Genomic DNA, 27,681 nt, shown 5'->3' on the forward strand with positions numbered 1-27,681 from the left:
CGGCGAGCCGGTCATTTGAACGTGTCGGATGGTTGTTGTGCAATGTCGATCATGGACATCTCCCATCTTGATGGCCTGCTCAGCGTAGGCGCTTCAGCGCTGGTTCGCTGCTGCTGGCAGCAGAATCGCCTGCTGCTGCACGCCTCTTGCGCGGCCTCCTTGTAGCCGGAGTGGTGCCAGAAGCATCGGCAGCAGTGGCCATAGAGCGACGGAACCATTCAGGAATACTGCCTGAATCACAGAGTGACTGGAAAATGAGCCTGAAGTTTAGAACTGCTGCGAGATCGCGATTCAAGAGCCGAGACGAATAGGCTCGCCTGTATTGTGCCATGGCCTGCTTACATGACTCGCTTGTACAGCGGAGAAGGCCATGGCACTTCACAGTTGGGTTCTTCGATCTCTGGTAGGGCCGCGGGTTGGGAACATGCCGGAATGTCTGCAGCGACTTTTTGCAGCAGAACGGCACATCGACTGTTGTGATACTGGTAACGTAACGTGGTATATAACTAGTGACAGTAAAGAAACTAAAGGAGGGCTGCTGACGCGCTGGCGTGTACTGAACTATATAGTGGGGCCACTATACTCTTGCGTATGCCACTGTGGCGTGGATCTAAGGATCAGGATCAGTTATGCAACATCGACGATGTCTGGAATTCGTCGATCAGATAGACTTCAAAGCCATGGTGCTTGAACTTGTCGCGCCATCCCTTGCCACGGATCGGCGCATGGTGTCGGGCCATCCGCGCACTCCAATTGCCCATGATCAGTACTGGATCTGGACCGAACTTGCTCCGGAGTTTCGCGGCAAGCCTGTGGTCTGCACGGGCCTGGTTCATGAATGAATCAAGGCGCAGCTTGCGGTGAAGCGGGTACACCTTGGGACTGGTACTGACACCTGGATGGGCCTTCCAGCGCCTTTGGTGTTGCTTGTTTGACTTAGTGGGCTGCTACTCTGGTAACCTTCGCGCTGTCATCGTGCTGGCATAAAACGGTGCCAGGACACACCGCACAGATGCACGGGCAGCAACGTAGGCACGGAATTTTGCTGGGCTAAGGGTCCAGCAGCAGTGCTTGGAAAGCTCTGCCTCTGCTCTGTGGACAGCATCTTCTGGGACTTAATCCTTTGTAGCCTGACGAATCCTGTCATAGTGGCGCAGTTTGAGCTCCTTATTGTGCTGCTGCCGTGTGTAGCAGTAGAGCAGCTTTTCACCCTCTTTTCCCATTGCTGCTATTTTCGTGCATCATGTATAGCAAATCGCCCCGACCTGGATCGATGAATACACAGCGGCCTTCCAGATTCTGCATCTCTGGCTGTAGGATCTGGTAGATATAGCAACAGTCAGCTGTAGCATCGCCTCCTGCAGCACCATCTCCTGCAACATCGCCTGTAGCATCGCCTGTAGCATCGCCTCCCACAGAATTGCCTCCCGCAGCATCACCTCCTGCACCATCAGCATCTACTGCACCATCAGCCTTGGATATCTTGTCTTGCAACAAAATGCATATCGTTATACCATCTGTTGTCGCCATTCCATGGAATCTTCTATCACCATGCGCCTTAAATGGCTTTGATGTTAGATCTGCGACCTGCCCCACACATCCCACACAGGTTGTGTGATCCCTTGGACTGGGTCGTGTGCACAGACTGGGGGTGCTGATGCATATGCATTGTTAAGTGCTGCAACAGTGTCTGCTGCTGCTGCCGATGCAGCAGCAAGTGAATCAGCCGCTACTGCTGCAGTTGCTGTAGTGGCCTCTGTTTCATCTGATGGCATCTTCACTGCTTTGCGTGCAGCCTTCTTGGCCAATTTTTCGCCCTTTTCTGCTGCTTTCCTTGCCTCTGTTGCTGCCCTCTTTGCTGCGTTGATCTTGGTAACCTCCTCATGTGTTCTCGAAATAAACACCTGCTTGATTACTTGCTTGTCTAAGCGCACATAGCCTGGGATCCATGATGTCCGCAGAGGCAAGGCATTTGGGGGGAGACTTGCCAAGCTGCTCATTCTCGATAAGCTGGCATAGACGAATGTATGCATGCAGATGCTGAAGTGGATTTACCTTGGCATCATAGGCATTAAGGACTGGTGGCAGCTTGTTGTAGATTGCAAGCATCGGTGGGGTGAGCACACTGAGATCAGGGTGCCTAGAGGCAACTGCCTGGTGGAGCTTCTGTGCAGGTGTATAAATACACACTTGACATGCACTATTGAACTCAGCCTTGGACACATTGCCCATTGTACTGCGTAGTGTGTTTCTGCGGCTGCGAATATCAATCAATTTGGCCAGAATCCGCTGTAGGCAAGTGCCATAGTGCAACACAATGTTGTTCTTGTATGCTGTCATCAGCTCGGTATCCACGTATGTCGCCACCTGGTTCATTTAGCATATGCCATATAGCTCAATATCGCTATTATGTAATAGATAATCATAAATACGGTATATAACTACATCACCGAAATCTGCGCTCGATAGTTCTGACTTGTCCTTCCGGTTAACGAAATCCTCGGCAGATATGGCCGTCTTTGCCTTCAGATTTTGATATATACATAAATAAGTAGAACAAAAGAATCCCTTTTTCACAAATGTTGCAGGGTCAAAAGCACCATCGTCAGCTAGTTGATGGAGTAATATCCATCGTGCAAGCATGTATGTATGCTCTTTGATGATATTGACGCTATGTACAGATTGCTCTAGGCGGGGCAACATAGAATCACGGAAGCCAATACCACCAAGTGATGTCTTTATGACAGTACTGCTGCGGGTAATATTCATTTGAGAAACTCAATAGGCAAAGTAAGAAGAGAAATGATGCTGTTCAGTTTTGCTTTATTGCGTATGCATAGCATTAAAAACGTTTTATTAAAAATGATCTGGCTTGCATGGTTCTTGAGGCCCTTAGCACTGATGCAGTCTCTTGAACCAGTCTATACAGACTGGATCCATTGTGGCCCAAATACTACTGCTTACGCATGTTCATAAGCCAAATTAATTTATAAAATAAGCCTACAAATATTGCATGACCACCGAGAGAGCTATATGGCCTTATTCAATAGGTGCTCATAAATAAACATCCTAAGAACATTGCACGGCCGGTGATGACCACCATGATGACGCCATGGAAGTTATCAGGCTGACCGACAATGAGAGCAGCTCTTGCGCTGAACCAATGGAGATATATAGTGGAGATCTGTGATCACTACAATACCAGTTTGTCGCCCTGGTTTCACCAATGAGGTCAGATGCCGCACAAGATCAAAAGGAGTTTACGGAGCAAGCCACCCAAACTCGTATTGAAGCTTAAGAGTTTTATTTTTTAACCAATTCAAAAGGTTCTAGCGGACGGTCGGACACTTTTTTGACTATAAAATCTTTCGACTATAAAATCATATATATAGGTAAAGATAGCAGATTACAAGCCACTAGACAAAGGTTGGTTGGTATAACTACTTCACCTTGAATAATCATTCAACGTGCTTCTTGATAACAAGACGGCAGTCACGCTCCGGGTTAGCTGACGCAGTGATGATAAAGTGCCTGCTCTCCATCTTCTTCGGGTACCCGCGCTCATCGAGGACCTTTGGCCCTAGATGGGTGTAATCATCAGGTAGCGACCAGTCGTAGTCCTTAAGCATGTTGGCAAAGATAGTCAGCATCTCCATCCAAGAGAGGTTCCGGCCAGTGCATACTCGGACGCCAGAGCTGAAGGCAAAGAAGTTGCGCCTTGCCTCGCTGTTGCCGACGAACCTGTCGGGGTTGTACTTGTATGGCTCAGGCCACATATCCTTGTTCATTGCCGCACCTCGGAAGTTTATGTGGAGCTCGGTGCCGCCTGGCAAGTAATGGCCCTGGAACGTCACCCCACCAGAAGGAACAGAGCGCGGCAACTGCCCACCGATCACCGGGCACAGGCGCAGCGACTCGTAAATACATGCCTCGGTGAACGGCAGCTTCTCCCTGGCATCAGCGTAGGTAATGAGATGGTCGGAGTCGAACTGGCTGCGAATCTCGTCCACAGCTCTCCTGTAGATATCAGGGTGCAACATAAGCAAATGGGTTGTCCAAGCAAGCGTGTTCGCTGTAGTGTCGATGCCAGCACCCAGCATCAGCATGCTCTCAACCTGGATTTCGGTTTCGCTCATCCGGATCTTGGAATGCGGGTCTTCGGCGTCAAGGAATGCCTGGAGAAGGTCCACCGGCTTCTCTGCTCCGCTCTCGAGTATCGCGCGACGCCTGTTTATCAGACGCCTAACAGCCCGCGTAGCTCTTCCAAAGCTATCCTCCAATCCACGCACCAGTAGCGAAAAGGGGAACGCCTTGAGTATCGGAAACACCGCCTTGTGCATATGCAGCATCATCGAGTCTTGGACCCATTTAATCGGGACAACATTGTCGGTTTTAATGCACTCCAACTCTTGACCACACATGAGGGCGCCGATTACGTCGAGTGTTGTGAGCATATATGACATGCTGTAGTTGATTTCGATATTCCCTTTAGCCTCGGCTTCAATCTGTGCGTCCCATTTCTCCTTGAGTGCCTGGTACCCGGCTTTCAGAATCGTCGGCTCCATATTTTGCAGATACCCCAGGTTGAAGAAGGGCCCGACTTGACGTTTACGAATGCCAACAAGGTCTGCGTTGCTGGAGCTGAGAATGTTTTCGATTCCGAACAAGTGGAATGCGTGGTAAAACTCGGGCTTAGCAAAGGCGTGGGTGCTTAGGGCTGACTTCAGGTCCGCGAGATTCGACAGAGATACGGCATTCGGTCCGCACACATAAAGGTCGCCGTACTTTTCGTAGTCGTGCATCGCGTATTTGCTCATCTTTCCTGACATACCAATATACCCCAGTCGAATATTTGATAGCCGGGCGAAAAAGGGTCCAGGGATGTTGCGGAGAGGCGAGAGACAGAGGGCATAAACTAGCTTGTACCCAACTAGAGCAGCGGCAGCAGCTAGTAGGTGGGTGGGCGTTATCGAACTGTAAAGAGATGCACACATCTCCTTCCATCCAAGGTCCTGAAGAGCGCTTAGAAGAGACATTGAAAGAGGCATCGGAAATGACCAAGGTGAAAAGTAAAAATAGAGATACAGGTGCCCACCCCCATCGGCCACAGATTTAAGGGAAGGTCCGACATACCGTGGAGCAACAGTGACAGCGTGAAAGCACAGGAGGGCGCGTACAAACCACAATACAGTATTCCCGCTCGAGTGCAAGAATAATAATTGCTGAATCTCCGCCTGGACAAGCCATGCAGCCCTATGCTGTTCCCACTATTGGAGTTTGTTGGAATGTTTCCCACAGGTCCTCGAGACAATTGTCGTTTGTAGTGGCTGAATAGGAAGTGGCGTGCATTGTTGGCGCTCTACATCACAAAAACCTGAATTATTTGGTGGGCTAGACAAGCAAGTGTGATTACTAGATCTGCCTCAGGGTGTAAGGATGATGGAAAAGTGCATACAGCAATCAACTGCATGTGGACAGCAATGCGGCAAGCGGCCCCTCACAAATGGGTGGGTATATCATAATTTATTTGACATGGGCTGGGGTGAAGAAATATGCGGATGGCAGCTTGGAGAATGCATGCCCTTTTGAATGCACGTGCTGCGTGCTTTTGGTGGTTGGCGAAACTAGGTGTCGGGAGGAGAAGGAGCCGGTAGATCGAGTCGGTATGTGTGATATGTACATGTGCGATGCAGAGACGGTGGATGCGATGGTTAGCACCCACGGCCACTGAGGCATAAGGCGCATGTGCACTCGCGGTCGCAGAGGACAAGAGCAGTGTTGGTGGTCGGTGCGAGCATCTTGACAGGCAGATCGAGCGCTGGAACTGGAGGGAGACGAGGGGTGTGCAGGAGCTGTATAAAGAGCCAGAAGACCAGCTGATACCGGGGAGCCGGTGGATTTATAGCAAAGACTGGTCGGCATGCAGAAACCAGAGCCGGGCTGCGTCGCTTCATATTAAACCTAATGCAAGCAGCATGCCGCCGTTACCCCAAACCAGCAGCCCCTATTTACCTGTTTTCGACAGCATCGGCAACAACTGGCGTGATTTGCAAGCAGCAGCGCCACGCCGGATGTTGCGGGCCGTTCCCAAAAAGGCTAAATTAGCAACGCAACTCTATCTGGAGGCGTGCGGCGGTTTTTCCGTTGGGCTGAGCTGCTTCGGACACTGTGAATGACGAATGGTAACAAAAAGAGAAACAAAGGCGGTATCAAGGGGCTGGATAAATAGCTGCAGGCGGGTGCGTGTGTGCGTATGTGCATGTGTGAGGTGGGACGCCCAGCAAACAAACGAGCCAACAAAGAACGGCTTACAGCACAGCCCCAAGCAAAAAAAGAAGAAAAGAAGAAGAGTGGTAGTGGAGGCAAAAAGATCGCTCTCGGATAGGCTCGAACTATCAACCTCCTGATTAACAGTCAGACGCGCTAACCAGTTGCGCCACGAAAGCAGACCTGGAATCAAAGCCAATTTCTGACATTTCAGAATAATAATGTATTCATAAAGGAATTACTAGCTGCCTCACTGAACTTATCACTGTTTGCCACGCTCTACAAGGCCTTAAGCAAGTAAAGCAGAAGAGTTCAACTTCTGCTAGCATATTCATCCTTTACACCTGTTGGACATTGGTGATTCATTGAGTCATGTTGGCATAGGGAGCACACAACATTGGGCCTAAATATATGAACTCTTGCTTGAGTGATAACATTAAAGCTGGAGATAGCTGTGACTAGAACAGGTTTCCAGATGAGAGTATGACCAATGCAGACAGAGACAGGCCGAGGGTGACCATGGGCTGGTTAATTCTTGCGCCATTTGGCTTTGATCCTGCAGTTGACCCTGCGGTCGTGTCGCTGGCGGACTTTGTGCCTGGTGGCGAACCCGATTTGGAGCCAGTATCAGAATCGCTCAGTGTAAATGTTGGCTTTGTAGTGGGCTTGGCACTTGATTTGTCATGTGTGGTTATTCCAGTGGTGCCGGTGTCAGTTTTAATTGCAGTTCCGGTTGTGGTTCCGGTTGCGGTTCCGGTTGCGGTTCCAGTTGCGGTTCCAGTTGCGGTTCCAGTTGCAGTGCCGGTAGCAGACTTTGTTGCCGCATCAGCCGAGGTGCTTGTGAAGATGAACGTGGCCGAGTTGACCTGGTTGTCAACAACGGTGGTAGGACCGGTCTTTTGCATCTGCTGAGCAAACTTGCTGACCCAGGCCGCATCATATGTATCAGGGATGCTGTCGGTTCCAAAGTACGCAGTGAGCTTCGTGTATGCGTCTGGGAACTTGGATTTGGCAGTTTCGAGGTAGCCATCCCACTGCTGCTGGTACTGGCCGTAGTTGGCCGAGATGATCCCGGCGAGAAGACTGGCATCGTATGTGCTTGGGTCAAAGGCGAACTGGGAAGCGGCAAGTGGTGCAACAGCCAGAGCGGCAGCAAGAATGCGGGCCATCTTTAAAGGTTTCAAAAAATATGTGTTTACACTAGCAGGAGTGAAGAGGGGGAGCTGAAATCAACGGCGAGAACAGATGGTAAAAATTGACCGCTAGAGTGCAACAGAGAACTGCTTTAAAGCAACTATTCTGCTTAGTTGGGTTCACAAAATGAGTACTGCTGCTGCGAACTGAGTTTGGACGTTGGCGAGCGTTGTTCTGCACAGCGGCCAACAGAAAGGCTGATTTTCGACTTGACGTGGAATAGTGTGCATCCCTCGTTCTGCCCCAAGGCTGGCATTCGCAAATCAAGCGCCCAGGTCACGCCAGGCATGCAGCAAGTGCTAAAAATGACAGCAGGGCGACAAAGGGCGACGTGGTAGAGAAGGCAAGGGAGCATTGACAGCGGGGCAGATGCTCCCTCCATACCCTTTTTCACTTAGCATACAGCCAGCAAGCATCCACACAGATACTACAGTAGTGAAGCATGTTTGACAAGCGGATAGTCGGCGGACGCGAGGCAAAGCAGGGCGAGTTTCCGTTTGTGGCCCATCTCAGCTACACTCGCGACAAGATGCCCATCCAGTGCGTCGGCACGATTCTCCACGACCAGATCATTCTGGTGCCCGCGTTTTGCGTGGTTCACCAGGGCACAGACCAGGTCATCCGTCCAGACGAGCTGCTGATCGGCTACGGCTCGGTCGAGCGCAGCAAGCTCCGCCATGCGCGGGTGCTCGAAATCGCCGTACACAGAAAGTACACACATAATGGCATCCACAACAACATCGCACTGGTTAGGGTCGAGCCGCTAGAGTTCTCCGAGACCGTCAACCGCATTCCTGTGTTCTCAGGCAGCGTCTCGGCCCGCGAGCGCATGGAGGTGATGGGCTGGGGCGCCGACGACCAGATTGGCGCCAAGTGGTCCGAGACTCTGAAAACCACAGATGTGCGCATTGGCGAGAGTGCACGGTGCCAGCGCTCAGAAAACTACAACGGAGTCGAGGGCCGTGTGCTGTGCAGCGACAATATGCTGAACCCGGGCCACGACCTGTGCAATGGCGAGGTTGGAGCGCCGCTGGTCCACGATGTCGATGGCCAGAAACAGCTGGTTGGGATATACAGCTACCACATAGACCTGTCCAAGGAGGGCTACGACTTGTGTGCCAAGGACTCGAGCCTTGCATACTACACACATGTCTACAGCTACCTCGACTTTATTGCCTCGACAGTCGGGGTCCCTGTCGACACCTTCACCAAGTCCCTGCATGAGCCAGCCGGCAGTCCAGCAGCACCCAAGAAGCTGGGCAAGGGTGCTGTGGCCGGCATTGCGGCCGGATCGGCTGCGCTTGCCCTGCTGCTGTTTGCGGTCCTTGTCAAGGTGTGGAGGGTGCACCAGGCGCAGAAGAGGACTGCTTGGGGCCACACGTATGAGCTGGCGTCGCGCACTGCGGAGGATGACGAAGACGATGAGATTGTCGCCATTGCCCCGAGCCACTAACGGCATCTAATGCCAGTTCTCTAGCACAGGTCACAAGGCAACCCAGTCCAGCATTGCCTGTGTCTGGTTTTCGCCTAGTTGGACACTCATTGGACGCGCTGAAAAATCAGCAATTTCGACAGGGCTATATATAAGGGCCGTCTATTTCCGACATGGATGGGGGCGTGGGCGCACTCTTTGCCTGCCTGCTGCATGCCGTCTATGCTGGCCAGAATCCCAATTTGCAGAGCGAGCGGACAGTGAGTTTTGGTTTTATTGTGCTCTTTTTCAGCAAAAAGGGCCAGGGAGCAGATGTTCTCCCATCTTGCAGGGCCTGCCTTTTAGTTCCTGTTCCTCCCTCACTTCACCGATTAATGTATATACCTGGACCTCATCACCTTGTTCCACTGAAGCTTTGAAGTAATTTTGTATACAAATACCTGGTAGCCAGCACATAATCTAATGCAGACGCGGTGGGTGGCAACATATTTAGCACTGGCAGCCAGCAGCGCAGCGGCAGTGTCGTTTGATAAGCGCATTGTGGGCGGCAAAGAGGCCAGCATTAAAGACTATCCGTTTGCAGTGCACATTTCCACATCAGAGGCTAACGGCGGGAACGGGTGTGCCGGAGCCATCCTCACCGACCAGATTATCGTGACAGCCGCAGCCTGCATAGTCGGCAAAGACGGCAAACCGGTGTCAGTCGGCAGCATTACGCTTGGCTATGGAAACAGCACGGTGGCCAGCCAGCCGCTAGCCACCGTCAAGAATGTGATCCCTATCAGCTCGCTTAACATGACATCAGGCGCCGATAACATCGCGCTGCTGCAGGTTAGCCCGGCATTCAAGTTCTCGTCGGCAGTGAACCGTGTTCCTCTTTACACGGGCAGCCTCAAGACCAACGATAAGCTCGAAGTGATGGGCTGGGGAACTACCGACGAATTCGGTGCAGGCAGCTCAAACGGCGTTCTGGAGGTATCAACGGTTGCCATTGGCGACGAGTTCAAGTGCAAAATCACTGATTTGTTTGAAGGAATTGATGGTAAGCTGGTGTGCACGGCAAATTCTCTGACGCCGGGCAGTGCGCCATGCAAGGGCGACTCTGGGGCACCGCTGGTGCGCAAGGTCGGTGATGGCTATCAGCTGGTGGGCTTGTGGTCAGGCATTGTAGATTCAACGGGAAAGACCATTGCCTCGTGTACACAGAGCACAACCTACCAGTACTATGTCCACGCCAAATCCTACCTCAGCTTCTTCACGGAAACCACAGGGTACAGCGCCAACTCGTTCACCGACAACGCCCCTCCAGTGGACGACGAGCAGACGCCGGCTCCTATCACTGTGACCAAGTCCAAAGGCCTGTCCACAGGTGCCATTGCAGGGATTGCTGTTGGTGCCGTCGTCGCCATTATCGTGATCGCCATCCTTGTTTATGTCGTACACCGCAACCGCAAGAAGCAGCAGGAGAACCGCCAGGCCGATTATATCTACGAGCTTGGCTTGCAGCAGCTGGCTGAGGAGCTCGGCGGCTCGTACGAGCCCAAGACATCGATGGCCTCCAGCATCTTCAACACGTCGACTGTCACACCCTTTGAGGACAGCTTCGCCGGCCGCCCGTCGTTTGGCACTCGCTACCTGCGCAGCTCGGCCCACGAAGAGGGTGAGTCGCCGTTCTCTGATCATATTCCACAGTTGCAGGATATCGGCACCGAGATCACTATGGATACACTGAGCAAGACCCACCGGTACGCTGACGGCTCGCCGCTGGTCATGGAATTTATCCGGCCAACACGGGAGGGCAAGGTCGAGGACTACTACCCGCTGCTGCAGGACTTCTATACGCTGTACGATGAAGTGGGCGAGGAGAGAGATGTGTATACAAGGTCTAGCAGCAGAGACGACCTAGTCGACATGTAGCGCGCAGTCCCTGGGCAGATCATTTCATAGTTGCCCTTGATTTCTGGTACACTAAATATAGGTCATGCCAAACACGACCCATGAAAAATAGGCGTCTTGCCTTGAGCTACAGACCACCAACCTACCAATATTGTCCTCCAGCGCTTGGATCCAGCCAACTGTGTTCTATAATTAGCACGGTTCCTACACGCGCTTTCGATGCTTCCCAACACACCAGCTGCCATATGCAGCTTTGTGCATATGTTTATTACGCAAAAATTGATGCGTGGTGCCGATCGCAATGCGCCGACTTGGCCATCACGCTCCTTCTTTCCACCACAGAAATCAACGTCTCCTCATGCACGATTACATGTAAGCGCCTGCTATATACAAGAATGCACAAAGACGTTTTTTTGTAGCCATTGCGGAATGGCGGAGGAGGGGACAAACAGCAGCTATCACAATCAAAACCGGTGTGTATGGGAAGTGGATCCTGTACCTCCAATTTCTTGTTTTTGCAACATTTTTATCGCTCCTGCTGTCCTAGTAGTAGTCAGGTATTTGATGGTAGAATAGCAAGATGCACCCTCATGCACCAAACAAAAATAGCATTGGGGGACACGGCGGCTACAGGAAAGAGTAAACATAAGGCTGGATAGGCGCGGTGGTTTGCACTGGCCGCGCTCTGGTGCATCCTTTTTCCTTTTCCTTTCCTCTAGTCATTACACTTTTGCCTTTTTATCTACTTGTTTGATATTTACATTGGAGCTCCAACCCACGCCTTTTACCATTTCTGCTAACTGGTAGCCTCATACACTCGCACAGCTTATCTTCTTCTATAGCATAAAAGCGCTGTCCTTCGTATAGTCATGAGGCTCAGCATATCCCGTATGATGGCGCTGAGCGCTGCCGCCATGGCACTTGTATCAGCCTTTACACAAGTCAGCATCAACGAAGGAATGAACGTCAATATCAAATCCTCCATAGACCCCGATGGTAATTTGGTTGTGTCTACTGTAACATCAAAGTACACAACCTATATCCTGTTTATGAATGACGAAAGAGGGAAGTCTTCATTCATCGGGTCGCCCGTCTTCACAACTAACCACGCCGGAAGCACCATAGTCAAAGTTGTGCCTGTCAAGGAGATTCCCAAAGATGAGCTTCCTTCCCCAACAAAGGCCACTGACGACAGCAATGGCGACGCGACACCCACATCGACGCCGAAGCCGACCGCCGCACCCACAGAGACATCTAAGCCTACAGGATCCAGCACGCCGACCGAAACGCCGGCCACGAGCAGCAAAAAGGTCAATGCGGGGTTAATTGGCGGTGCTGTTGGTGGTGGTGTTGCTGGGCTGGCGATAATTGGCGTTCTTGTCTGGTTCTTCTACCGGCGGCATAGGCGGCAGCGGCAGATTGAGGAGCACCAGAAGGAGGAAATGCAGCTTCTGGCCATGGAGCTTGGCGGCTCGTTCAACCCCGAAAAGGGGCGGTCAATCAGCGTGCACAACGATAACGCCTTCAGCGACGCAGCGTCAGCTACTGAGGAGCTCGCGTCGCGCTACACGCGCACTGCCAACTCGCTGGCCAACAACCATCCGTCCTTGCAGGAATCGTTCTCAAACAACGCCTATCACATCAATGTCGGCACCGAGCTCACAATGGACTCGCAAGGTCGCCATGGGCTGCCCGATGGGTCGCCGCTCGTGCAGGACTGCATACTCCCACAGCGTAATTTGAAGGCCGCAGACAATTACATTGAACTCGAATGGTTCCCGCTTATTTCGCAGACTACCAAAATGGAACCACATGCCGGTCCCAATTATGTCGAGGACCGCGGGCTGTCGAACATCGCCACATTCATCAAATCCTCGTCCAACCAAAAGAACATGTCTGCAATCAGCGGTCTCCACAAGTAATTACCTACACTACAACAATAGCGCCAATATCTGCTGAATAAATGTGTTTTCTTCACGCAAACGATATATACTAGAATTATCTGCATGGAGCAGTGTAGCCATAGCAAACTCAGGGGCCTTCTGGTTTCTGGTACAGCGGGTGCACAGCCTCGATAGCGTCGGCGTGAGCGACTCGCCACTTGCGCTTCTCGTCCTCCCACATAAGCCGAGCGCTCTTGACAACAGCCGACTGCTCGACCTCTTCCTTTATCGTGTCTGCTGCCCATTCACTACTGCTGCTGATTGCGCGCTTCACCTCCCCCACGCCATACTCGAGCCCGTCATTTACCAGCCTACATGCCTTTTGTGTGCCCGCCGTCAAGTACCCAGGCTCACCCGCCCAGTGGAATAGCTGGCCCACACGTGCATTCCACCATATCACTCGCCGCGGTGCTGTTGTCTCTCCGGCCGTCTCCTCCCGCCGTGTTCGTTGTGTCAAAGCCATGCTCCAGTACATGTGTGTTTGGACTTTGCGGAGCTGACCCTGTAACTCTTCAGTCTGTTTCATGCGTGGGCTCAGCCAGATATACCCAACCACTGTGGTCAGCATGAGCCCGCCAAAGAACATTTGTGTGCTCTGCCGCGTAATTACTTTGGGATAGCGCGACATTTCTAAAGGTGTGGAATGCAAACGAAGCGAAATATTAAAAAGAAAAAAGGCGCATTCAAGCTGTGCGATAACCGCTCTCCCTTGATGTGAGCCAACTCGATGAAAACGACCACCCGAGAACTATGACTCGGCTCGCCAGCAACATCCACAAAAGCGGTTCTTGCATCAATGGGCAGACTGGCAGATTCTGCGCGACCCAGCGCAATGTCCTAACTCTATATATTTCCAAAAATGCATGTCGCATCACGGTCTGGGATCCATCAGCGGGCCCATATGCTTACGCACCAGCTCTGCGCCCGATGCGTCACCGCAGGTATCAAACAGATCCGCCAGCGCTGAGTGAAACCTGTAATCTGGCTGCAACCCAGCTTCATCGACCGCCAAGCACACGCGCATAGCCCTCTTAATATCGTCGGATGTTTCTTCATTGACTTGCTCCGGACTGCCTGACTCAGCAGCAATGTCGTGGGCAGTGTCGTGAATTTTCATCGAATGGTACCTCAGCAAAAGTGTGCCGAGCGGGATATCGAACATCGCCAACTTGTCTGATCCTGCCGAGGCCATCAGCGAGTCCTCAAGCTGCGCAATCATCTTGTCCTGCTTTGTCGCCCGATCTCGTACCGCCCCCTCGGCAGGTGTGCTCATGTGGCCGCCATCAGGAATCCCTGGAAGATGGTAGTCGCCATCCATATCAACAGTACTGGCATTCACAATGGGTTGCTGGCTAGAAATCTCAGCAAATGCCTTAGTGCGTCTCCACCGTTTGCGCAGAGCGACCTTGTGCAGAGCGTTAATCAAGCTGGTGTATGTGGGCAAGTTAGGCTGGACACCGCGCTCGAGCATCTCCGACCAGATCCGGCTTACACCTTCCAAGTTCGCATCGTAGCCGTATAATGTAACCATTGACGTGTATGTGCGCACATTTGGTACGCATTGCATATCCTCAGGGAACTCCTCGGCTGGTGCATCCATACCTGCGTCTTCGTCCACAGGCTTGCCCATGCCAAAGTAGTCCATCTCCGCTTTGAGTGCCTCAAACACCTGCTCGCCAAATTCGACACTCCGCCCATACGCAGCAACACGGATAAACTGCGCAGCAACGTCGTTGACAATCACAGGCATCTCTCCCTCTTCACGCTTTGACCCGTACAGCCAGTGTTCGCGCCTTGTCGCCAGAACCATATCCCATGCCTCGCGCGCAACCGACAGTGGCAGGCTCCATCTGCGTGTATACTTGTGGAGCCGGATTTTCTGTGGATCGGTGTAATCTGGCGGCAGAAGCAGATATCGCAATGTGAGAACGCTGGGCATGATCCGACTGGCAGTCATCTTTTGTATAATCTGGAGACACAGACGGTGCCTATCAGCCAGTGCAAATGCCTTGATTGCTGCTTCGTATACGCTACGATCGACACTGTGTAGTCTAGCCGATGCCAACTGTCCGCGCAGTTTGCCATGCGGCCCGCCAGGCATGGGCAGCACATACTTGTAGAACACTGAGATTGCCTTCTCGTATTCGCGGCAACTTATCAGCGCATGCATATAGGCAGATAGTGTGAGCGAGTTTAGCAGCGGCTGTCTGCTTCCTCCCTGAGAGAACCGAAGCTCAGTTTCGAGCGTTTGCCATACTGCCTCTGCATCATGGATACTGGCTGACTGACTACTCAGATTCAGTAGTGCCGCATAAATGTTCGGGTCACGCCCACGCATTACCATGCTCTCAAGCTCGTCTCTGACCTGCCCGCCAATGCTCTCGAGCTTTCTCTGCATACGACCAGGGTATTCGTCGGATTTATGGCTCTGTGCATGGTTCTTGAGCCCAATGGTCAAGATAATGTTGGTCAAGACTGTCGCATTGGGCACGATCCCACCATCACGCATAGCCTCAAACTCCTGGATCGCCAACTCTACTGCAGGCCATGTGTCCTTGCGGCTGCGTGCTAGCGACCGACGCATGCGATGTAAGGCTGCAAACACCGCTGCAAACGCCCACGATGACATTTCCAACCCTAACTTCCCCATTACTCGCCGCGCACCGATCATCTGGGATACCATGTTGCGCTGCGCGTATACGCTGACAATTGTCGTCCATAGTTTCACAGTAGGCTCTACACCAACGCCTGGATCTTTGCGCCAGTCGTGGCAGGCTTTGGTAGCCAATGCCACGCATCTGTCGACAGACTCCCAATCCTCGCACTCACGATATCCCTGGATCAGGGTGCCCCATGTTGTTGCATCCATCCGTGTGACGCCCCAGTCATGTCGCTTGCGCATCTGCTCATCGATGGCACGAAAATGCCGCCATGCACGCAACCGTCGGCACCCATTGAGTAGCGTGTTGAATGTGATGGCGTCCTCAGAAACTGTATGCAAGCGCATGTCCGTGTGCAGCGAGATCAATTCGTCGACTGATGACGCCGGGTCACGACAGATCACGTCGAATGCTATATTGTAGTGCTGTGCTACCGGTCGCCATATAGATATTATCGGAATGTCACGAGGTCCACCAGTAAAACCGCCAGTATCTTCTGTGCCGGTGGGCTCTGAGCATCGCCACATGTCGCCTAGCATCATCAGCACTCGCCGTTTCGACATATCCCGTGTCCATACCCGCATCTCATCACCAACAAACTCTCGCCCAAACTCGCTCTCCAGCCTGCCAGCAGCCGACCCCTGACCCAGTGGCAGAAGCGTGCGAAGCCTAACGTCCCTACGATGTCCATTTCCTGGAGCCTTCGCATCATCCAGCTTATGCCCTGCACCCACGTAGGTCTTGGACAGCTGCTTGTTTGATGGGCTGCCGTGCCTTTCTGCTCTTCGCGATCCCAATAATCGTGGCGGTGTGCGTTGGCATGTTTTGAGCAGACTTGTCCATGTCTCGAACGACACAAACGATAGGAGCCTCCGGATCTTTAGCTGGTCGTACATGGCCCAGATCTCGGGCACATCCTGTGATTCGCTGCTGAGAAGATCATCTAGACGTGCGAATGCCTCTGTGATTTCGTCGTCACTGATCATACGGTCGCCAAGCACTGAATCGGTGTGGAACTGCCGGCACCCAGGCTCTGCTCGCCGTTTGCTAGTGCATGTATGGTATGTCAGCATTCCATGCTCGCATTTGTAGTGGTATGTGGCTCGTAACCGGTGGTTCTGGTCGGCTGCCCGGTAGAGTACTGCGATCGGCTTTGTGCGCTGTGTCCAGAGCAGGCTACGCTTGCTGGCCCTCAGCGCCATTAAATAAAAAGTCCTGTATCACAGCTCTGCAAAAAGCCTCGCTCGAGATTCCAAACCCGCAATTAGCGCAACCCTCAGAAATGCACGGAAAAGGTGAAAGTAAATTGCGAGGCAAATAAACGACGGGCTGAGATAAAGGGCTAGGGCTAGGAGCCCAAGCGGGATGGAGGTGCTTAGGAGAGCGAAAAAAAATAGGTCCATCTCGTCCGCTTGATCCGAAAATCCGATTCCAGACCCTGGAACCACCAGCCTTGCAAGACACCGCAGCTAGTTGGCAGCAAAAAGGTATAGAGGCAGGTGAGATGTTTTGTGGACATTTCATCTACTCTATTTTTCCCGTGGCAAGGAGTCGAACCTCGCAGATGCCACCGGGCCACGCGATATATCATGCAGGGGCGCGCACGCCTGGTATTCGAACCCCGAGCGCCTAAGCGCTGAACGAGCACGCGTAGCACGCCAGGATGCGCACTAAACTCCTGACAACACTTGGCAGAGTCCATTTTACACGTCTTCTTGGGCCACTCCCCATGAAATGCTTTCCGCCAATGGGGTGGGCGAACGGCTTTATTCAGAACGCAGGCTAGACTGAGGCCTTTGTTTTGAAGACCACACCCACCCCCCCAACGGCTGGTAGGCTCCCTCTCTTCTCCGCTCTGAATCTTTTTTCATCTCAGCTGAATTCACCTCGTAGAAGTACTCACCCCCCCCCCGATTTCAAGATGGAGTCTGCTGCTAACACTCCTCTCCCCGAGACCGGCGACGTTTCGCAGCGCGGTCTCCTACGTACCGTTTGGGACGCTTCGTTCCGCATCGTGATCCGGTACATCAAGAACTCGTACAAGGACGACCCGTTCCGCACCTTCCTTGAAGTCTGCCTTGTCGGCTTCATCATCTGGTACATGACCAAGCAAAAGTACAACATTGGCACAAACGAGGTCGTGCTGACCACGAAGGAAATCGACGAGCTGTGCGAGGACTGGAAGCCCGAGCCGCTGGTTCCGGAACTGACTGAGTTTGAGCGCGAGACTCTCGACAAGGCAGTGCTGATTGATGGCCCCAACGGCATCCGGGTCAAGCTGGCCTCGGGCAGCGGCAAGCAGGTACTGAACTTTGCATCGTACAACTTCCTCGGGTTCATCAACAGCCCCGATATCGAGAAGCGCGCACAGGAGATGCTGCGCAAGTATGGTGTTGGCTCCTGCGGTCCTCCAGGCTTTTACGGTACTCTGGACGTGCACATGGAACTGGAGAAGCAGCTGGCAGCATTCGTGGGCCACTCTTCTGCGATTCTGTACAGCCAGGCCTTCACCACTACGCTCTCTGTAATCCCCTGCTTCTCAAAGCGCGGCGATATTATTGTTGCCGACGAGGGTGTTGCGTTCTCGCTTCAGCAGGCGATTGCGCTGTCGCGCAGCAAGGTCTACTGGTACAAGCACAACGATATGGCGGATCTCGAGCGCGTCCTGGCCGAAGTCAATGCACAGCTGGCTGGTCGCAAGAGCGCACTGCCGCGCAAGTTCATCATCACTGAGGGACTGTTCCAGAACACCGGCGACATCACCCCGCTCGATGCCCTGGTCGAGCTCAAGCACAAATACAAGTACCGCATCATCCTCGACGAGTCGCTGTCGTTTGGCGTCATGGGCAAGCGTGGTGCTGGCCTCACCGACCACTACAACCTTGACCCGCATGAGGTTGATCTGATGATCGGCGCGCTCAACAACGCCATCGGTGCCTCGGGCGGTTTCTGCTGTGCTGATAAGGACCTAGTCGAGCACCAGCGTCTGTCTGGCCTTGGCTATTGCTTCTCGGCGTCTATGCCTGGAATACTGACTGTGGCTGCCGCCGATGCCTTGCACTCGCTGGAGAACAACCCCGACGATTACCTGCCAGCGATGCGTGAGAACTCTGTGCACCTGCGCACATTGCTCAGGCGTATCCAGGGGTTGCAGGTTGAGGGGTCGAACGAGAGCCCGGTGGTTCACATTCGCTTGACGCCCGAGACCCTGGTTCGCATGAAGCGGTCCGGCGGAGCCTGGACCAAGACTGATATTGATCGTGTCCTGACGGAGCTGACTGACGAGGCGCAGAAGGATGGCGTGCTCCTCACCCGCTCCATGTTTGTCGACGAGCACGAGCGCCTGATGCCTAACTCGAGCATCCGCATTTGTGTGTCGGCTGCCCACACCAAGAAGGACATCGAGAAGTGCGCCCATGCCGTCAAGAGCGCCGTCAGCCGTGTCACCTCGAAGAAGCGCTAGCAAGCTTTGGACCATCTCCTCCCCCCCCCCACTGCAGTCCACTAGAGCTTTTATCTTTTAATGACCTCACAGAACTAAATCCATATGCTCCCAGATGACTCGCTTTACTTGGGCTTGTGCGCGATGCTGAAGAATGTGCTGTACGTGTAGTGCAGCATGCTCTTGGAGTTGGCCGTGTACGTGGCCGGCACGTCATCCCTGAACTTGCTTTCGTCGAACACAAACCCGATCTCCTTCGCCAGTTGCACAAACTCGTCGCGCGTAAACTCAACCGATTCCTCGCCTTCGATGTTATCAAAGTGCCAGAGCAGCGGACCCAGGTTGATCCACACAGCACCAGGCTTCATGGCATGCCACATGGTCTCGAGGTACTTGATCGCATTCTTGGCTGTATCCATGAAGAAGCAGGTGACGATAGCGTCCCAGCTCTCCCTTTCCTCGTCATCGCCATACACCTCGATAAAGTCGCCAGCAGTCATCGAGAAGTCCGCCGTGTCCTTGTATGGCAGCTCGCTGGGCAGCACATCAGGGATGCGAACGGCCCGCATCTGATCGTTGACATTGGCCACGTTGGAGAACTGGTGCACAAAAGGGTAAATCGTAATCTCTTCGGGCTGCTCGACCTTGTTGAGAACAAAGTTGGACGCAAACAGCATAAAGTACGAAAACTCGTTGCCCTGTGCACTGAATCCACGGCAGCAAATGTCGTAGGCAAGGCGGCCTAGCCCGGCACCTGGCACCAGCACGTTGATTTTGCCACGCTCCTCAGGCCTAGTGTCAGCAAACTCGTCGTCAAGCGCCTGCATGATCGGACCATAGGTTGTCTCGCGCTCCGCCTTGCCTTCAACAGACCAGTCGCGCACAAACTGCTTCAGCGTGCTGATGACCTTATCCATGTGGTGGTCCTTGGCAGGCTTGCCGCTCGTGCGCTCCCGATATGCAAAGAACATCTTCAGGAACTCGCGCAGCTTATCGGGGTCCTCATTCGGATTGGGCATCGAACCGACAGTGTTTGCATACGTCAGGTTGAGAATGAACTTGTAGTTCTCGCGTAGCAGCTCCTCTGCCTTCTTGATCTTGTCGATGGTACCCAGAGATGACACAATCTTGCGGTGCTCCTCACTGAGCTCATCAATCGAGTGTAGGCGGCGGTAAATTGCGGTATTCAGCGAGTATGTTTTGTAGTACAGGAATGCAGCTACAACGTCGGTCATGGCCTGGGCCTCGGCCTGAGCATCTCTAGCCTCCTGGCTATCGAGGTCGCCGTGTCCGGTGCATGGCTGCCCGTCGTGCGTATGGCCATGCGAGTGCCCGTGGTCATGACTGTGCCCGCCGCAGGGCTCGCCGCCGTGAGTATGAGAGTGAGAGGTGTCGCCCATGGTAATAGCTGGTTAAAAAAGTTGGGCAAGGAAGAAAATGCTAGCGGCCTATAATGCACGCAATCGCCGGCTCTTTTATACCCGAGTTTGCCCTTGATCACCAGCCGTTGGGCGATTTGGGACTGATATCAATGGTGGGTGAAGGGCGATTGACGCCCATGGAGTGATGGTGAGAAGGAGCCCTTGGTGAATGCAAAGAAGCTGCGCATCAGCAATCCTGGACACCTCCCAAAATATGGCACTGCGCACATTATCAGTGACACACATCTCTGGGTGTCTTATCGCTTCGCTGCTAAATATCTGGCACAGCTTTACACTTATCTATTGCCTCACATAGCCATCTACATCAATGAAGCAGGCATCGGCAGCTGTCCAGGAGCTCATGCGCGATACAGCCCGCCTGTTCGACCAGGCAAAGAAAGTCAATACTCACATGGTGCAAATCGACGCATTCGTAAGCGGCAGCGAGACAGCAGAGCTGCTGAAGGGGCTGGAGGATGCCCGGGCCCAATACAAGGCATCGTGGCAGCGGGCACGCGAGCTTGCTGTTGCCCTTGATCCCGATACTCCTGGTCCTCAGCTCGACAGCAGCGATTCGGCCGACCAGCGGAGCAAACTGCAAGAGGAGCGCGACCGCCTATACGCCGAGGCCGTGGACAAGTCGAACCAGATACATAATCTCCTGGAGTGCGCCCGCCAGCTCCAGCTTACCTCGGCGCAGCTCCTGCAGGTTTCAAAGTGAGCAGCAGTGGCTGCTCCCAACATGGAATACGCAGTTACCAGAGTCTGGCCTGCCAATCGCGAACTCGCGGTGCTGCATACATGAATTTTCTCGCTTTGGCAATATAAAATGCACACCGGCGGCCACTATGGAGGCTACGGGCAGGTGTAGGGCTGGGGGTGTCTTGTGCAGACAATGTGCGGCTCTTCGATTTATCCTTTTGGAGCGGGCAGTGGCGGCGTGCTGCTGCCGTTTTGCTGGGGGAGTTTACTTTACCCAAACATGTAGCAAGCAATTGTATAAAGAATTCTCTGTCTCCAGAACGGGGGTGTCCTTGGGTGAATGCTGCTGAGCCTAAGGATTTGAAACACAGATAATGGAGGACTAATATGAACCTCCTGGATTCAGTAAATAAATCTGAAGACCTCACCACTGTGAGCGGCATGTTTGGGGGTTCTGCCGGGCTCTCACAGTCAGGAACAGCAGTCGGTCGCCGCCGATCTGTTGCGTATAAAAGCCGACCGAATTGGTGCCCAGGCAACTCCTCTCCTGCATCTCACCACCCCACACCCTCTGCACTCGTCCCTCAACTCAAAACCCACTGAAAACGATGAATTCGCTGCCGTCCTTTGTCCTCCACACCTGCGACCGCGAGTGCTCGTGCAGCCTGTGCAGCATCGGCGAAAAGTGCTGAGATGTCAAGGGAACCCTGACTTCCGTCATCCTCTAACCATCCAGAACCAAGCCTGCTGTACGCCGATTGGCGCCTTTGGCTACCAAAACCCATCTGTTTATAGCCATCTCTTTGCACAATACATTTCTTAACAATCGATAATCGGCTGGAAATGGCCATGGTATTTGGACTGCAGGCAACGAAGAGCGCGCAGCTATGGCGAGTGAAGCACAGGTGCTGCTGACCTCAGCCTATGAGCATCTCAAATATCCGCCGTGGAATTGCCAATCTGGGAGCGTGGTACGCACCTATTGTGAGGTGGAGCAGAGCCAAGGGGCGAGGCTGTTCAGCATAACCCATGGTGAGGGGTTAACAGCTCGTCCTGTCTCGTATACTCGCAAGAATTAGTGCGCATGTAGTCTGTGTAGAGGATGCAGCAGGCGTCGATAAGGAGAAATGGCCAAATAGTGGTAGGATAGGAACAAAAGCATATGCAATAAAAGTTGCAACAACATTAGATAAGAAGTATTGGGATATGCTAGAGCATATAAGGTTAATGAAATCACAACAGAACACGCCGACCACAGCACTAGATCATGGTCTAACATGTACTCACTTTGCATCGGTGACACAAATGATAACTGGTGTTGGTCAATCCACGTGCATGTGTCTTTGTTTCCAGGTGGTATATTTATACTCTAGTCAAGAGCTATGTAGAACGTGGCAAACAGCGATAAGTTCAGAGGCAGCTTCCAATTCATTTATGGATACGTTATTTTTCCGAGATATCAGTGTTATGCTCAACTCGGATGAGCATGAACATGACGAAGCCCACCTGCGAGATCAAGATCAAGATCAAGACCCGGGCCAAGACAACGTCACACACGCACAAGGTTCCACTCGCAATATAAACACAAGTACACTGCCTCGTCTACGGAACAAGTCCGCCCTTTATGCTCCTCTTACGGATCCTAACACAGGAATTCCTATCGTATATGCTACACCTAAAGCGTAGCCAAGACACTCGTTGACTACTCCATATATATGGAGAAGTCAGACCGACAGGACAAGACAAGAACAACAAGCCCCCGAATATTCCTTGACTCAGAACCTGTTTCCCAATATAACCCGTTACAATCCCGACCTTCTCTCCCCGACGTCTGAGCTCCGGTTCGAGCTCTTCCGACGCTAGCTCCTTTGCTAGCATATTATCACTCCCGCCGAGCGATAACATCAGAAATTGGCTTTGGTGCCAGGTCTGCTTTCGTGGCGCAACTGGTTAGCGCGTCTGACTGTTAATCAGGAGGTTGATAGTTCGAGCCTATCCGAGAGCGATCTTTTTGCCTCCACTACCACTCTTCTTCTTTTCTTCTTTTTTTGCTTGGGGCTGTGCTGTAAGCCGTTCTTTGTTGGCTCGTTTGTTTGCTGGGCGTCCCACCTCACACATGCACATACGCACACACGCACCCGCCTGCAGCTATTTATCCAGCCCCTTGATACCGCCTTTGTTTCTCTTTTTGTTACCATTCGTCATTCACAGTGTCCGAAGCAGCTCAGCCCAACGGAAAAACCGCCGCACGCCTCCAGATAGAGTTGCGTTGCTAATTTAGCCTTTTTGGGAACGGCCCGCAACATCCGGCGTGGCGCTGCTGCTTGCAAATCACGCCAGTTGTTGCCGATGCTGTCGAAAACAGGTAAATAGGGGCTGCTGGTTTGGGGTAACGGCGGCATGCTGCTTGCATTAGGTTTAATATGAAGCGACGCAGCCCGGCTCTGGTTTCTGCATGCCGACCAGTCTTTGCTATAAATCCACCGGCTCCCCGGTATCAGCTGGTCTTCTGGCTCTTTATACAGCTCCTGCACACCCCTCGTCTCCCTCCAGTTCCAGCGCTCGATCTGCCTGTCAAGATGCTCGCACCGACCACCAACACTGCTCTTGTCCTCTGCGACCGCGAGTGCACATGCGCCTTATGCCTCAGTGGCCGTGGGTGCTAACCATCGCATCCACCGTCTCTGCATCGCACATGTACATATCACACATACCGACTCGATCTACCGGCTCCTTCTCCTCCCGACACCTAGTTTCGCCAACCACCAAAAGCACGCAGCACGTGCATTCAAAAGGGCATGCATTCTCCAAGCTGCCATCCGCATATTTCTTCACCCCAGCCCATGTCAAATAAATTATGATATACCCACCCATTTGTGAGGGGCCGCTTGCCGCATTGCTGTCCACATGCAGTTGATTGCTGTATGCACTTTTCCATCATCCTTACACCCTGAGGCAGATCTAGTAATCACACTTGCTTGTCTAGCCCACCAAATAATTCAGGTTTTTGTGATGTAGAGCGCCAACAATGCACGCCACTTCCTATTCAGCCACTACAAACGACAATTGTCTCGAGGACCTGTGGGAAACATTCCAACAAACTCCAATAGTGGGAACAGCATAGGGCTGCATGGCTTGTCCAGGCGGAGATTCAGCAATTATTATTCTTGCACTCGAGCGGGAATACTGTATTGTGGTTTGTACGCGCCCTCCTGTGCTTTCACGCTGTCACTGTTGCTCCACGGTATGTCGGACCTTCCCTTAAATCTGTGGCCGATGGGGGTGGGCACCTGTATCTCTATTTTTACTTTTCACCTTGGTCATTTCCGATGCCTCTTTCAATGTCTCTTCTAAGCGCTCTTCAGGACCTTGGATGGAAGGAGATGTGTGCATCTCTTTACAGTTCGATAACGCCCACCCACCTACTAGCTGCTGCCGCTGCTCTAGTTGGGTACAAGCTAGTTTATGCCCTCTGTCTCTCGCCTCTCCGCAACATCCCTGGACCCTTTTTCGCCCGGCTATCAAATATTCGACTGGGGTATATTGGTATGTCAGGAAAGATGAGCAAATACGCGATGCACGACTACGAAAAGTACGGCGACCTTTATGTGTGCGGACCGAATGCCGTATCTCTGTCGAATCTCGCGGACCTGAAGTCAGCCCTAAGCACCCACGCCTTTGCTAAGCCCGAGTTTTACCACGCATTCCACTTGTTCGGAATCGAAAACATTCTCAGCTCCAGCAACGCAGACCTTGTTGGCATTCGTAAACGTCAAGTCGGGCCCTTCTTCAACCTGGGGTATCTGCAAAATATGGAGCCGACGATTCTGAAAGCCGGGTACCAGGCACTCAAGGAGAAATGGGACGCACAGATTGAAGCCGAGGCTAAAGGGAATATCGAAATCAACTACAGCATGTCATATATGCTCACAACACTCGACGTAATCGGCGCCCTCATGTGTGGTCAAGAGTTGGAGTGCATTAAAACCGACAATGTTGTCCCGATTAAATGGGTCCAAGACTCGATGATGCTGCATATGCACAAGGCGGTGTTTCCGATACTCAAGGCGTTCCCCTTTTCGCTACTGGTGCGTGGATTGGAGGATAGCTTTGGAAGAGCTACGCGGGCTGTTAGGCGTCTGATAAACAGGCGTCGCGCGATACTCGAGAGCGGAGCAGAGAAGCCGGTGGACCTTCTCCAGGCATTCCTTGACGCCGAAGACCCGCATTCCAAGATCCGGATGAGCGAAACCGAAATCCAGGTTGAGAGCATGCTGATGCTGGGTGCTGGCATCGACACTACAGCGAACACGCTTGCTTGGACAACCCATTTGCTTATGTTGCACCCTGATATCTACAGGAGAGCTGTGGACGAGATTCGCAGCCAGTTCGACTCCGACCATCTCATTACCTACGCTGATGCCAGGGAGAAGCTGCCGTTCACCGAGGCATGTATTTACGAGTCGCTGCGCCTGTGCCCGGTGATCGGTGGGCAGTTGCCGCGCTCTGTTCCTTCTGGTGGGGTGACGTTCCAGGGCCATTACTTGCCAGGCGGCACCGAGCTCCACATAAACTTCCGAGGTGCGGCAATGAACAAGGATATGTGGCCTGAGCCATACAAGTACAACCCCGACAGGTTCGTCGGCAACAGCGAGGCAAGGCGCAACTTCTTTGCCTTCAGCTCTGGCGTCCGAGTATGCACTGGCCGGAACCTCTCTTGGATGGAGATGCTGACTATCTTTGCCAACATGCTTAAGGACTACGACTGGTCGCTACCTGATGATTACACCCATCTAGGGCCAAAGGTCCTCGATGAGCGCGGGTACCCGAAGAAGATGGAGAGCAGGCACTTTATCATCACTGCGTCAGCTAACCCGGAGCGTGACTGCCGTCTTGTTATCAAGAAGCACGTTGAATGATTACCGATAGTTGTGTTGGCATTAGACCGCCTTCACCGCCTTGTGCCACCATGCTCAAGATTGTACACACACTTAAAAGGGCCCAGGCGCCCAACAGTCTACTTTCTCAGTTGATTTTACAGGTATTTTTCTTCATATATGCCAATAAACACATTTGTCTGTTTGTTGACAAGTTGAATATATCTTAAGACTGAAATTGTGCTTGTAGGCTAACTCCACTTCTTAAGCCAACGAAATGTTAATTAAACAGTTAACCTTAGGATTCTCTGGCCCATACACGCCATCGGATTTGCCTGGGATTGTAATCGGCGCTCCACGCTCGTCCTTTCTGTGTGGGCCATACGGGGAATCGCTGGGTAGAGATATGTTGTAGCGACGTATAATGTTTGCCAGAGTCGTGTACATCTCAACCAGGGCAAGATTCCTTCCAGGACATATGCGTACGCCAGTGCTAAACGTAAGAACACTCTTTGCATTCTCGTCAGCATCCTTTCCTAGGAAGCGCTCTGGATCAAACGTACCTGGATGCTTCCACACACTGGTGTTGTGGTGACATGCTGCAAACGTGAGTGCGATATGCGTACCATGTGGCATGAAGTATCCTTGTATCGTAGCGCCATCACGAGGCAGAGCACGTGGTGTTAGTCCCGATGAAACCGACGTCAGGCGCATCGACTCTTGCAAAACAGCTGAAAGGTAAGGTAGCTTGGACTTGGCCTCTCCAAACAGAATTGGCTTGGCTTTGTCAGGGAATTGGGAGCGGACCTCATCAGTCACCCGCCGATACACATGCGGGTTATTGAGCATGTGCATGATGGTCCAGGATAGAGTTGTGGCAGTAGTGTCGGTACCGGCAACAAGCATGGTTATAAGCTCCGACAAGAGCTGTGTCTCTGTAAGCTTGTCACCGGTAACAGGATCGACTGCATCTATAAACTTTTGCATGATGTCAATACGTGGTGGGATGCCAGTCTCAGATATCAGTTGCCTGCGTGCTGCTATCGCATTGCGGATGATGCGGATCAGATTGTATCGTGACCTCTTTAGTTTGGGATATAGCCACGGAATGTGTCGGACGATGGGGAATATGCGGACAACGTTTTTGAATCGAAATATGTCTTTGAACCAGTCAATAACCTCTGTGTTGCCGGTCTCCAAGATATCGAACGAACGTCCAAATGCCAGTAGGCCGATTGTATCAAACGTCATGTAGTGAAACATGTAGAAGTAGTTAATGCAGGCTGTTTTCCCATTGCGCTCGATGGCGGCATCCCAAGCTCTCATGAGTGATTTCACACCCACTTCCATGGTTACATCCTCGATATCTCTCAGACTAGCCATTGAGAAGGCCCCTCCCAGCTGACGACGCCTAGTTTTGTTAAGCTCTGGATCTGCGGTGCTGAACATGTTGATGTCGATGACCTTGCCCTTTTCGTAGAGCGGTGATTTTGGGAATGCGTGTGTTGCAAGTACCAGGCGTGTGTCTGATGGGTTGGAAAGAGACACCTGGTTAATTCCAATGCGAACTACCTCGCCATATTGATCGTGCAGCTTGCAAGAGTAGCTATGTATCTGGCCAGTAAACAGATGGTAAACAAAAGGCAGGTTGGTGAACTTGTTTATAAACGGACCAGGGATATGAGCAAGGGGAGAGAAGAGTGCATACTGGATGGTTCGTGCCACGTATGCTACAACAACGAGCGAAATGGCAAGGGAGAGATAAGGTAGCCCCCAAAGATAAGAGAATTTGTCTGCGAAGGACTGAGCTAATGCTGCCATAGGTAGTGTTATAAACCGATTTGTGC

At 52.4% G+C, this 27,681-nt stretch overlaps 3 protein-coding genes and 2 non-coding genes across 5 annotated transcripts; 2 read left to right on the plus strand and 3 right to left on the minus strand.

Annotated features, from left to right (window-relative positions):
- Positions 1–3,254: 3,254 nt before the first annotated feature.
- On the minus strand, positions 3,255–5,247 carry DL89DRAFT_279619 (cytochrome P450; the record flags this gene model as incomplete). Its single annotated transcript, XM_040889577.1, has 2 exons — positions 3,255–4,930; positions 5,178–5,247. 2 exons carry the CDS (start codon positions 5,245–5,247, stop codon positions 3,459–3,461), a joined length of 1,542 nt encoding a protein of 513 aa, XP_040739394.1. The 3' UTR covers positions 3,255–3,458.
- Positions 5,248–5,518: 271 nt separating this feature from the next.
- DL89DRAFT_271793 (uncharacterized protein) lies at positions 5,519–6,266 on the minus strand. The gene has a single exon (XM_040888946.1). It carries the CDS (start codon positions 5,952–5,954, stop codon positions 5,712–5,714), a length of 243 nt encoding a protein of 80 aa, XP_040739395.1. The 5' UTR covers positions 5,955–6,266; the 3' UTR covers positions 5,519–5,711.
- A 106-nt stretch (positions 6,267–6,372) lies between these two features.
- Positions 6,373–6,446, minus strand: DL89DRAFT_t209. Its single transcript has one exon. It is a non-coding gene; the product is annotated as a tRNA-Asn (tRNA).
- A 16,442-nt stretch (positions 6,447–22,888) lies between these two features.
- Positions 22,889–22,962, plus strand: DL89DRAFT_t208. Its single transcript has one exon. It is a non-coding gene; the product is annotated as a tRNA-Asn (tRNA).
- A 106-nt stretch (positions 22,963–23,068) lies between these two features.
- Positions 23,069–23,816, plus strand: DL89DRAFT_271802 (uncharacterized protein). The gene has a single exon (XM_040888947.1). The coding sequence runs from the start codon at positions 23,381–23,383 to the stop codon at positions 23,621–23,623; it is 243 nt and encodes an 80-aa protein (XP_040739396.1). The 5' UTR covers positions 23,069–23,380; the 3' UTR covers positions 23,624–23,816.
- The last annotated feature ends 3,865 nt before the right edge of the window (positions 23,817–27,681 follow it).

The sequence above is a fragment of the Linderina pennispora genome (genome assembly GCF_002104995.1).
Source record: "Linderina pennispora strain ATCC 12442 chromosome Unknown DL89scaffold_61, whole genome shotgun sequence".
Classification (NCBI taxonomy): Eukaryota; Fungi; Kickxellomycota; class Kickxellomycetes; order Kickxellales; family Kickxellaceae; genus Linderina; species Linderina pennispora.